Source organism: Spermophilus citellus (assembly GCF_964194105.1).
Source record: "Spermophilus citellus genome assembly, chromosome: 10".
NCBI lineage: Eukaryota > Metazoa > Chordata > Mammalia > Rodentia > Sciuridae > Spermophilus > Spermophilus citellus.
In genome coordinates this window covers 54,588,922-54,602,253 of record NC_138197.1, presented here as the reverse complement: position 1 = coordinate 54,602,253, position 13,332 = coordinate 54,588,922, and the positions used below count along the sequence as shown (strand labels likewise).

At 40.6% G+C, this 13,332-nt stretch overlaps 1 protein-coding gene across 3 annotated transcripts in view; it reads left to right on the top strand.

The window, feature by feature from the left end:
• Positions 1-13,332, top strand: part of TMTC1 (transmembrane O-mannosyltransferase targeting cadherins 1) — a 260,026-nt gene that overhangs the window by 201,043 nt on the left and 45,651 nt on the right. For all 3 annotated transcript variants that reach the window (XM_081310209.1, XM_081310208.1, XM_081310207.1), the window contains one exon: positions 11,286-11,429. In XM_081310209.1, coding sequence (XP_081166335.1) covers positions 11,286-11,429 — 144 coding nt within the window. The remainder of the gene's footprint in view (positions 1-11,285; positions 11,430-13,332) is intronic.

Sequence of the window (13,332 nt, the reverse complement as noted above, 5' to 3'; positions counted from 1 at the left end):
ACAAGTTTAAGGCCAGCCTGAGCAATTTAGCAAGACATCCCAACATATAAAATAAAAACCACTGAGGAGGTAGATCAGTGTTAGAGCACTTGCCAAGCATAGGTAAGGCCCTGGGTTTAATCTCTGGTGCTGCAAGTTAAACATACTTAATTTGCAAAGTTAATTTGAGTAGACTATCTCAGAATTTTTAGAGTTTTGTTCTCCAGTCCTTTACAGTTCTCACATCGAAGATAACAGTATTTTGAACAACTTTTTTTTTAGTATATTTTTACTTATTTTATGTGGAAATACACCTCTTTTTTTGCCACATATTTTGTCTGCTTGCAAAATATTTCATTGCAGTGAACACTACAACTGACTTTTTAGCAGTCATTAACTCCATATATGGGAGCTGAAGGCCCAGACTCTCAGAGAAAGTTTGCTAAGTTGTAAGTATCCACTTATATATTTTAGGGAATAGAGAACATCTGGAAATCTGATGACACAATTAACACACTGTACTCAGAGTTTTTACTATAGGTGACAGAGTCATGTAATCTGTTTTTCATCAACCATTTCATTTCCCTGCATGATTCAATTACTGGTTGGTTAAAATAGGTTGGTTATCAAGAACCAAGGGGTGGAGAATAAAGTTTGCCTTTGTCCAACACATCAGAAAGTCTTGTCCACGGTCCGCAGGAAACTGTCACATGTTCCACAGAACATTTGCTCACTCAAATGCCCTCTTCCCTCTACCCCAGTTCAGTAAGCCCCTGCCACACCCAGGTTTGCTGAAATATTCCAGGTGGGTGAGCATCAGATGTGCAGTATTGTAGTCTCATAAAAGGGCTGTGATTCTCAGTCACCCAGGTAGCAGTGAAATTCTTTTCACAAGGATGTTTTCAATGTGAAATATACAATTAAGATTTCACTGGCACCACCATCCCAGAAATGCTGTTGGGGATACATTACCTATCCTAACGGTGGCTTGGGTGTGCTGGGGCAACCATGGGACCATTAGAGTGTGGCCTTGTCCATACCTAAGCAGTTATCATATCTATAACTGATGTTTTAAACAAAAAATCCAAAAGCCAAGAAAGAACTGTTTCCAAAGGTATTCAGAATTCTGACCAGAGTATCTTCCGTTGGCATAGCTAAAATTTTTAAATTATTGTTCCCTTTCTTATTTTTATTTTTGATATTTCATTGGCACATTACAATTATATGTAATGGTGAGATTTGTTGCTACATATTCATTCATGTGGCGGCAGAACTAAATTTTCTTTTGTGCTCTTAATGCTTCTGTACAAAAGAAATCTCCACTCACTATTTGATTGGCTGACACATGGGAAAGGATAAAACTAAAATCTTTCTGACTAGAATGTGTTTAAGTGTATAAAATAGAGACTTGTCATGCTAATAGTGCTTATTGATCTAATTCTTTTGTATTCCTTCCTGGATGGATAACTGGAATTCTACAAGGAGATTCCATTAGATTTAAGATAAGTGTGTGTGGCAACTGGAAATAATAAAGGAATGAGTATTGAAAAATGCCATTATCATTAGGGTCTAAAGAGATCTACCATGTCTAATTAACCACTGTTCCCTGATGTGTTAGGTATACTGCTTTAATTCTTTTAAAAAATGCTGTATAAAGCTGGTAGGGTTTGAATATGTTTTTAAAATCGGGAGTCAAAGGGTATTTTAAAAAATCCTTCTTTGCACAGCCTATTTTGAATGAATATTTAAAATAACTCTCTTCTGACTACAAGTGGCCTTGGATACCAGCTGCCGTGTATTTCTGGAAAGAATTAAAATTCCGGTAACATTTGTTAGCCAGTTTTAACAAGTAGAGATGGATTTTGGGGGGGCTGGTGGGGTGTTTTGTTTTGTTTTGTTTTCCATTTATAAAAGTATAGCCTTGCTTTCCAATATCACAAATAAGTGCTTAAAATTATTTTTTTCTTCTTGTTGAAATTACATTCTTAGTATGTATGTGTATATATTTGTGTTAATTGGATTTGACAGATTTATTCATTAAATTGAAGAAATTAACCATTATGTGGGAAAAATAGAATTCTAATCATTTTGTAGCCGTGCTATGAACTGAACTTCAAGATGAAACCTCGTCTAAAACATTTCATGCTTTCTGGCTGACTTTTTTTTCTGTCATGTGTCTTTTTTTTTTTTTTCCCACGTAACTTGCTTAGGTAAGGTTCCTCATGACACAGGTTCTAAGGCAGAGATTTTCAGACAGGAAGTTTACTAAGAATGTTTTCAGAAACAACAGGGAAGGAGACCAGGGAGGCATCATGGATGGGGGCGCGGGGGCGGGGGGGGTGGGGGTGAGATGCACTTGCAGCAGAGGCCTCTGCTGATCCCATGGGGAGCCCGGGAGCCAGGATAGCCCCTCAGAGTTGTCAGAACGGAGGCCAGAGATGAATTTTACAGCCTTTTATCAGTCAGGCCCTGTGCCCAGGATGCAAACACAGGCTTGGCGACAGCGGCTCTCTGGGGCCAAGATCAGTGCCCAGAGAAGAACTGAGCTGAAAGCTATCAGCAGACAACTCTTCTGGCACCTGGGGGAATAAGTGCCTCTAACCTGAAGTGGGCATCTGGCTGGCACAAGGCAGCATCCAGTACATAGGCTTAATTTACAACCTCTTATGTAGGATGAGTATCCATTATCCAAATGTTTGAGACCAGAAGTGTTTTGGATTTCAGACTTCCTAGTTTTGGAATAGGAATGCTCAACTTATATAAGTAAATATGACAATTTAACCTGAATATGATTTAGATTTTCTGTTAAAATGAGAATAGTGATGCTTTCTGTCCCCATAGGGTTGGAGTATCATAAGATAAGTTATATAAAATGCTTAAAACGCCAAACAGCTCAGGAGGCGGAGGCAGGAGGATCATGAATTCAGAGCCAGCCTAGCGTGATCCTGTCTCAAAATAGAAAATAAAAAGGGTGTCACCTCTCATCTAAAATACTGGATATTCTCCTAACTGGTCTCCCATTTCCTCCGTTGCCTCCTGCCCTCAGACTCCTCTCAACACAGTGGGCATGGAGAGGTTCCATTGCTAGCAATGGCTCCCGTCTGACTCACAGCCTTCTCTGTGACCTGCAGTGTCTGATCCCTTACTTCCCACCACCTGCTTCCTACTACCCTTCATGTCCCCTCAGCTCCCATATTGGCCCCAGGCACATTGCCAGTCAGGTCATGTTCCTGTGTCTGGTTGGCAGTTCCTTCTTCCCAACCCACTCTGCCCCATATCCAAGTGGCTGCCTCCCTTAATTCCTTCACAAGTTTCAGCTTCCTGTCACCTTCCCTGACCACCCTACTTAAAAGTATAAGTGCCTCAAACATACCGTATTCCCCTTTGCTTCATGACCCTCTGCCTACTTGCCTATTAATGTGCTGTGTGTTGTCCCTACAAGGTGAACCCCACGAGAGATTAAATCTTTATCCTTATTCTTACCATGAAAGACAGTGCCAGGAATGTGGCATTTTGCAAATATTTGTTGAATAATACGAAGCTACCTGTGAACATTTGTGTTTTTAAAATATCTGAATGACTTGATAAATTTTTAAGACTACTGTGATCTAAAAACTAAAAACCATCAGTAGTAGAAGATCCTGAATTACTTCTGCCAAACACATGTCCACTCTCAGATCTATCTTTTCCTTTTTCTGGGTGCCCCATGGATGAGGGGTGGACTTGCAATGGTTGATTTCATTTGTTAATTTACCCAGGCCATGATATCCGGGTATGTGATCAAACATTATTCTAGATGTTTCTGTGAAGGTATTTTTTTTTAGATGAAATTCTCATTTGAATAAGTAAACTTTGAGGAAAGCAGATTACTCTCCATTATGTGGGTGGAGACTAACAAGAAAGGACTGACCTCCTTGGAAGGAGGGGGAATTCTGCCAGCAGACCCAGACTGCCGGGCTCTTCCCTGTGTCTCCAGCCTGCTGGCCTCTGCCGGAAAGTGAGCCAGGTTCCCCACAATAAGTCTGTCTCTCTCTCTGCTCCGCTTTTGTGTTTTTTCTCCCCTGAGGCTGACTCCTTCTTTTGTGCTCAGGATTCTATCATTTCCAACTATTCAGAGATCTAATTTATAATCCTTTCCTTTAGAACCCTTTGCTTCTTCACCATCTCTGGGTACTTTCCCACTCATACTTAAACACGCTTTATTTGCTGCCCTCTTTATTTATTGCTATATTTTTGATACTTTATGTTGTCCATAATGGTGGAATTTGTTGTTACATATTTGTACGGGCAAACAATATAACAGTGTAATTTAAGTTGCTGATGTCTCTAAATAAACATATGCACAAGCCTCTCTGTATCTCTCCTTCCCCTCGCCTGCCATTCCGTCTTTCTTCTTTCTTGTCTCCTTCCCACTTTTCAAGTGGCAACATTTCCCAAAAAGTCACAGTGTCTTCTTCCTTACATTCCTCTCCTTACTCACCCAACTCCCACCCCACTCTTGATACTGCTGTCTGCAAGGTCACCAGCTACCTCCAAGCAGATAAATCCAATGGACCCTGTTGTTCACTCCCTACCCTTAAATTAGTCTTTTTTTTTTTTTTTTAGCATCTTGTATATTAACATGATGGCACCATGCCATGATGATTTTTCTGCTATTTCTTTAGACTCCTCTCTGTCTACCAAGCACTCAATAGAGCAGTTCCTTACCCCTCCCCACTATCAGTGGGCCTTCTTTTCTTCTCAACCTTTGCTTTCCTTCTAAGGAAGAAAAAAGAGCTTTGACTGGTGTCTCCCACCTACCACTTCTCCACGAGCCAGTTCCCACAGCCAGCTGCCCAGCAAACTGCTGACCTTTTCCACAACCCCCCGTCCCCCCCCCCCCCCCGGGCTCTTCACTCTCAACCTGTCTTCTCTCCAGAACCTCGTCCTTGCCCTTTATTTTTCTCCTTTCCATTCTGTGCTGTAGTCAGAGTGAAATGTTTTCATTGGCCCAGTTCTCTGTGCTTTTGCCTTTCCTCTTTGGAGCACCTTCCTTCCTCCTGCTGCTTTTGCCCCTCTGTCCTGGTGACCTGTCTCCACCCAAAACTGTCCCTCCAGGAAAGCCTTGTCTGCTCTGGAAACCTGGCAAGTGCTGTGGGCCCTGCTCATTTGTTTCTTCCATGTGCTCCTCTCAGCTTGTCTCCCCTCTCTCTGCTCTGTCTGCTCTCATGAGGACACCTTAAAGGCAGTTGACTTCTTGGGTCTTTTCTTTAGAGCAAGGACTCTTTTCCCTTTATTACTGGGGACCCTCAGCAGAGGACCTGGCTTATTGTAAGTACTTCGTAAATGTTTGTGGCCTCCATCACAGGACCCTTAACATCAGAAGACAGCTCCACAAGCAGTGTTTCTCCATGAGAGAACTGTCCACTTGTGAGTTGGAACATTTCTGTTTTATGCAGGTCTGTCCTATGCATTGCAAGGTGTCCAATGCCCCTCATTCCTGCCTGTTATATGCCAATGACTACCCCCAATTTTTAATGTGGATATTCAGAATATGTGCCATCTGTCCTCCCTTCCTCTCCTGATGTCCTTGGCTGGCAAGCATTAATTAGGAATATGGACATTCTTATCCTGCCCACTGTTGTGTCTTCTCTAAGTTAATCCATTAACCAGTGCACTCATGCTGGGAAGTGTTATTACAATGAGGATCCCAGGGGCACATTGATCTGTCACTCAGGAACCACACAGGACTTTGAGTCTCCTTATGACCTTGGATGTTTTTAAATCGCACGTGTCTGGAATTCCATTTGGTGTTGAGCATATTGGAAAAGCTTGGGGAAAATTGCTCTGCTGCCTATGGGGATCATTTGCTTCAGATGATGAAGGACTGACAGGCTTTGGAGTTGACACAGAACTTTCCTGCCTTCTCAGAATGAAGGGTTACTTGACCTTCACATCTGAGGACCCAAGTATAGGAGAAACCGATGGGTATAAGATGGATTGAGTGTTCACTGGGTTAGCAATGAAGAAATAATGGATGTTATCTTGACAGATGGGAGCAAGTCGAAGGCCATCAGCAGCAGAGAGGAGAATGATGTTTTGTGTGGAAGATGAAAAATCCATAGGCAGGAAGGAAAGCTGGCTGCTCCACCTGGCATGGGCTCAGTAGGGCTATGGGGGGAGCCAAATCAAACCTCCCATAGGTCCTGCATTTGGCCCCAAAGCAGAAAATGTATGTAGTGTAACAGGTGTGATAATGGATATTTTATATCCACCATTTCATTTGTTCAGTAGAAACCTTTTGTTCACAGAGTTCAGTGTGTTATTACCCTTATTTTCATAGAGAAATCAACTAAAGCACAGGCACAGCTAGAAAGTCACCCCAGGCTTCTGACTCCCCTTAGTTGTTTTTCCACTCCAGCAAGGCAGCTTCCAATCCATCCTGCCACAGTCACCGCCACGCCTCTGAGAAAGGCTGATTACTTCATTCACCATTTCTATTTAAAAGAGTAGAGAATGGTTTTGCCCAGTAAATTTCCCAACTACTAGAGGTAAGTTCTCAGGCATCAGGAAAATTCAGCCATTTAAAATGACTCATTTCCTGAGGACATCCGAAAGCCACGGTCTTACGCTACTTGGTCTTGGAAAATCAACAGGGTGGAGTTCTAGAGGTCATCCCTTGGGAGAGGTCAGACAAATTAGGTGGCCCCTCTTTGGAGAATGTGTCCTGTTTCCCTAAATTGCATTTGAGGTTTTATCCCCAAGGCTGTCTTTAGTGGATCAGAAGGAGTACATTGAAGGGAGAATGGGTAGATATATTTGCTAAGTGTTAATGGCAGTTTCAAGCAATTAAAGAAGTAGACCACTAAAATGATTCATCTTACCTATGTGCAATTTAGTGACACAATGATTTGAATTTTATCACATGAAGAAACCAGGGACTTACAATATATCAGAGACTAATACAGTTGAAAATATGCTGTCAACTTCTGAAAAAGTTTAATCTGTATATATTTTAGTCCAGTGAAATTTAGATTTCTGGTTGGATTTTTTTCCTAGTCATGTTTTTCTTTTGGATTCTTTTTTTTCCTCAACAGGAAATAGAAAATAAATATCTGACCTCAGCATAGTTAACCTCAAATAAATTAATGGGTGGAATGAAAATCAGACAAATAAATCAGGGTGTGTATACTCTGAAAGGAAATTGCAGACTGTAGCACATGATTCAATATTATTTGAACAATGAAATGCCTTCCAGGCCACTCAAACAGTGAAAAATTCACAGCATCCCTAACTTTGAAACAGATTGTAAAATTTAAATGACTGAAATAAAATATAAAGCCAAACTTTAGTCATATACATTCATCTTCTGTGGATCTTTAGTTAAGGTTAAAACTATAAAACACTAAACCAGAGAGCCCAGTCTTACACACTTTCTGAGTATTGTTAATTCTAAATATTTTCCATAATACTGTGCTTTTAGAGATGCCATGAGTATTTTGTATAGCAGTACACAATTTTTTCCCAATGCATAAGAATCTCTGTGGCCAACTTCCTGCATGCTGAGTTTATTTCACTTCTATCACTGAGAACTATTTCATATAATTGGACAAAAAAAAAAAAAAGTAGAAATTATTCCAAATGGAAGTTCTAACTTGTAGCAATATATTTGTTTATAGAAGGTTGCATGACTCTTGTATCATTAGGGAAAAAGTAAATAGATATATAGTGAACATTCACCTTCTTAACATTTAAGAACACAGTGTTTCTGAGATATCTTTTTAAAAAAAAAATATAACCTAATATTTACTTAACTTTTCCCAGCCTCCCTTTTTTAAACTGTAAAAGAGTAGAGTAAGCTTACGGAATTTTCAAGGTTAACTACAACAACTTATGAGAAAGTCCTTTCAAATGGAAAATACCATTAACTCACCCTAGAACTTATTTTCTTCTATCCTTGTCTTCCATTTTTGACTGAGGCAACTGCTCCCTTCCAGTGGATATATCCTATTAACATGTTGTTGATGTTCATTCTTCAGAGATAATATGCCTAGGGGAATGGAGGAGAATCATGCCCTGACTACCTATACTTTATTAATTCTGCTTCAGGAAATACCACTTGATAAAAATTTAGAACACCTTAAATGCTTAAATGGCTGTTGTTTCTCAGGAATCAGAATTATCCAACACTTGAAAAAGTTCTCTTCAGCTCCTAGAACCAGATCTCTATGTATCTTTTCAAAGGGGAAAAAATAAACTTCCCCATACCCCAGAACTATATGACAACATAGCATGGTTTCTCTATAATAAAATCTTAAGTTTAATTTATTGAAGTAATAATAACAAAGAAGTAGCCAGATAATCCCCGTAAATAATCCGAAAGAACGAACTAAGACTGTGAGAAAGAAAATCCAGTGAATATTCATGCTGGTCTTTAAAAATCAACCTGAAAAATCACTATTCTGCTCCAATTCAGTGAATCTTGAATTTTTGGGGGTGGGGATGGGAATAATCTCCAACGGGACTTTTGTAAAACATACCTGTAGAAGTAAGTCAAGAAGGACTTAATTTATTCTGACAGTCAATGTAGCAACATAGACATTGCTTAAATTATTCATCTTTCCAACAGAAAATTCCCCTCCTGGAGATCTCAGGATTGCATTAGATCCAAGCTAATTCAAACACGAATTTATTTTAAAAGTAAACACATAAAATAAAATTTGCCCTTGCACAGGTCTGCAGTAAATAGCACTGGGATTTGTAGTTAAAAAAAAAAAATCTACATCTAATTTTCTAGATAATTTTTCCTGACCTGTGAAGAATCCTTTTAATGAAATTCTGCTTTGTTTCATAAATAATGCAATGCTTGCTGTGACTAGGTGAACCTAATTAGATAGTGAAAGGATATTACTAGCAGACCGGTGCTATTACTGTGAAAAAACAGTGTCTATACCTTTTCCAGGTAGAGGTCTATCATTGGTGCTCACAGTGACTGACTTAGAGTAGTAGCAGTGTCACAGTGTCCTTCTGGGAGAGATGGGCTCTGTTACATGCAGCCTCTTCCCTGACTCTAGCTGGGCAAGAAGACCTTAGGAGGAGTCCTAAGCCTCAGGTTTCTGAGCTGCAGACCCATTCTTACAGCACAAGGCATATTAAAGACTTCATAATGCCTCTCTTGTCCCTTACTTCACTTTTCAACACTTGCTTTTGATTTCGAGAGTTCTGTGGCCTTGTATTCTGTTTCTGTTTAGAAAAGAAAGTCAGTCATTTCTGTAGTCACTGAACTTTGAATGTACATAGCTACTCATTTTCATAGCAGTGGGATCCTGAGTGAATGTGAAGTCCGTGGAGATGGGCTGAGAACCATCTGGAGAGGGCCAGCTGCTTGGCAGAGCAAGCAGGTGCCTTAGTACATAGGTGAGCCATCATGGAAGCTCTTAGGGAATTTAGACTGTCCTTTTCCTTAGTGTTTTCACCTCAGACATTTATCTTGAAGGCTCCAAAGCCTAAACAAATCAGAGAAAGAGAAAGCCTTATGAAATACGTTTTCTAAGTTAAAGGAGGACACATGTCCCCAATAGACTATTATTGCTTGTCACAGAAGAAATAAGAAGCATGGAAATTGCCCTTACCATACCCACGGGACACCCCTTAAATCTTTCAGAGGTCAAAATGTTTTGCTCAACATCAAAAAACAAACAGAAACAAAAGTTTCTTGGGAAGAACTTGACTTCTGGCCATGATGTGCTTTGCAGTCAATTCCAAGGAAATCATTGCACACAGATTTCCCAAGGTCCTTTCCAGAGCCTGACTTTGATTATAGCTCTGATCCCCTCTGATGGGATCTCAGAGAGAGTGCCAGGCACTTGTCTCCAGGATCTGTGAGGTTAGGTGCTCAGTGGCTGGTATCAGGGCTCCTAAAGTTTTTTGTGCTAATTAAATGTGCCCAGAGAGAAGCCACCAGCAGCACACATTGCTGGCTCAGTGTTTTTCTTTGGCCTGACTAACTCTATTTCTCCAACAGCCTCCAGAGCCAGTGTGAATAATTCGGGATTTCAAGCTTGGGGATGCATTTGAACTGATTCTGTCCCTTATCCCTTGTCAGCCTAGAGAAGCCCGATACAGTGTCCTTCCTAGGAGTACTAGTTCTAAAAGATGTTCATAGCGTCAAATAAACAGGAATCTCCAAGTTGAGCAAAGAGAAAAAAAAAGCTATTTAACTCGCCTTCCTTCACATTTTAATAAGGGCCTCTTCTGTCTGCAAATTAAATTGATCTTCTTAGTAGGTACAGAGCAGGAAGGCCAGAGTGACATTTGACTGTCAAGAAAATTGGCAAGTACAGAACCTAGTTTTATTACAAGGGCATTTTCTCAGCTTTCTACATTCAAGCCCATTCTACAGGCTTATTCAGAACACTCTAGTGACAGCAATGGAACAAACCTATTAGGCTGCTAACTTATGTCTACTCCAAATGTATCAGAAGGCACTGGATTCTACACTGACTTGGCTTCTTTATAATTCTGAAATTAATAATTTTAGAATTAATAATAATTTATAATTCTGAAATTAAGTACCTTGATTCCCTTCCTTAATCAGCATGAATTTGGTCTACTGATCTGCTTCCCACTCTCTTGGTGTTAACTTTTGCACATTAGGATGATGGATTTCACTTAATTGTGCATTAATTAAATTTTTGATGTTTAGATGTTTTAAGTGCTCGAGATTTTTATCCCAAGAACTATCTCAATCCAGTTGGAACCAAATTGTAGTAGGAGAAAGGAAATGAATGAAAATGGAAAAAGAATGTCAAGACAGAGAGTCACTTTGGAGTTTGTTTTTAGGGGGAGATTTTATGCATCATCCTTTCTCAGCCCCAGTAGTCTTGCTTACACTCCAACCCAGAGATGTTTATGAAGATCCCTCCCTATAGGACTCCCACATCTGTGCAAACAGCAGGCACTGCCGAGGCAGCTGGTCAGCAGTGCCACCAGCCAGAAACTCAGCACCTGAGCCAAGGAAGTTGAAAGTGACTGTAGGCTTCTGAAGGGCTAAAATTTATTTATTCCTGCTAGATTAGCATACTGTTTATTCTTTGTCTGTCTGGGAGTTGTTTGTTTATGCCTCTGTGTTTCAAATATGTGCTCCCCTTCCATACTTACATGCCTTCAGCTGCAAAAAAATCTTTGACCAGGAAGATTTGACACAGACTCGCCATTAAAATAAAAGAATGCAATGTTTCATTGGGGTTATGGCTTACCTGAGGGGAAAGAAGCAAACTGTGCCTGCCCAACTTAGGAGTCATGGTTTTCTATTTCCACTTTTTCAGATTGTATCCACGGCACGCAAGCGCCCTGAACAACCTTGGAACGCTGACGAGAGACACTGCAGAGGCAAAGATGTACTATCAGAGAGCTCTCCAGCTCCATCCGCAACACAACCGGGCTCTCTTCAATCTTGGGAATCTTCTTAAGTAAGTGGAACACACACCATTGATCAGGTGGCTTTGTGATTTTAAGAAACCCTTTCTTGCTGGGTATAGTTGTACAAACCTGTAATCCCAGCAGCTTGGGCGTCTAAAGAAGGAGGATCCCAAGTTTGAGGGCAGTCTCAGCAACTAAGCAAGGCTCTCGTGATTTAGGGAGACCCTGTCCTCCCAAAAAAAAGGGTGGGGGCTGGAGATGTGACTCTGGGTAAGCCCCTCTGGATTCAGTCCCTGGGAACCAAAAAAAAAAAAAAAATTAGAACCCTTCCCTTCTTAATACTCAGGTCTTTTCCTGTTGTCACCTTTTCCTAGAGGTGAATAATTAGGGTTTTTAAACTTTGGGAAGCATAATATTCATAACAATTAATTCTGTGTGTTTCCCAGAGTGTCTTTCTGGAAATACTGGTTCTAGGAGATGTTTGTAGAGTATAAAGGGATAGGGATTGGAAAGGGTTATATGGCCAAATAAATTTATGATTTGCTGAATTAAGCAAAGATAGTTCTTTTATTGCAAGAAGCTGTAATGTGCTGATATGTCTTGTGAATCTTCAAGAAGGAAACTCTGACAGACACAGCATTTTTCAAAGTTTTTTTTTCCCTTGATAAGACATTTCCCAAGATACATATTATATAATATGCTTTGGCAAAAGCAGCATTCTCTAAAGATGTAATTTAATGGCATAAGCACAATCCCAGAGGCATGTCTGGGATTAGTAGTGGTGACTTTTGGTCTTAGGAGCAGCTCTCGGCCATGATCACTGACGTTCGATTTTCACTCACTGTCCACATAAAGGTTGGCAGTGTGATGAGTATCCTTTTGCATCTTTTGTTTTATTAAGGTAAACTCTAAGCATGTGGGTAATGGGCCGGACAATGATAATAGTAATAATAGTAATAATGGTGGTGGTTATAAAATATAGCTTCTAAACTTAAATTTTTTTTAAAAAACACAAATTAAAAATCAGAAATTGAAATTTACAAGGTGAAAATGGCTGGAATCAGAGGTAGTGATATATTTACCTGTGGTGATATATTTACCAGCAAACTTCCAGCTGCCAGCAAACTTCCAGCTGCTGGATGATGATTGGCTCACAGCGGCCCCATCAACATCTAGCTGAATGGCTCCTCTGTGGTGATGCTCATTGGAGATGCTCATTGAGCTTTTTCCCCGCCTTTTCAGACTGCCAGCTGATGATTGGCTCACAGCAGCCCCAGCAACATCTAGCTGATTGGCTCCTCTGCGGTGATGCTCATTGGCTGTTTCCCTGCCCTTTCAGACCACGGAGCTGCTCATTGGGGGACTTTTTTGGCTCCGCCCATGCGACCCAGCCAATCGGCCTCAAGAGCAGGAGGATTGTGGGAGGTGGAGAGGCTGGTGGTGGAGAGAGAGGCTTGTGGGAAGTTGGGCTCTGAGGGTTTTTCCTGAGGAGCTGTTTTGTTTGGCGTGTGTGGTTCTAAAAATAAAGTTAGTTTCTTTTGACAAGTGGCTCCTGAATTGTGCCCAGCCAGACTGTGGCATTTGGTGGGCCGCACGGGGAACGACTGAGAGTAAGTGATAAGGTAAACTGCTCTCCCCTGAGGGCGAGAGGATGGGTAGCCATTTTAAGATTCCTCTTTTGTTTTGCTTCACTTTTGTTTTAAGTTGCCTGTCCCTGGAGATGTGTAAGGTGGAAGAAAAACCGCTCACATCTGAGGAACAGATAGGGAGAAAGGACGGATGGACATTTCAGGAGGCTATTATAATGATTTTGTGTTGTTCCAATTTTGTTTCACTCTGTTTCAGTTTTGTTAGGCGTTATCTTGTTGGGTTGTATTATAGTAGAAATATGGGATCAGAAATTAATAGAAAACAAACTGAAAGAGTGTTAAGTAAATTGTTAGAGGAAGGAGG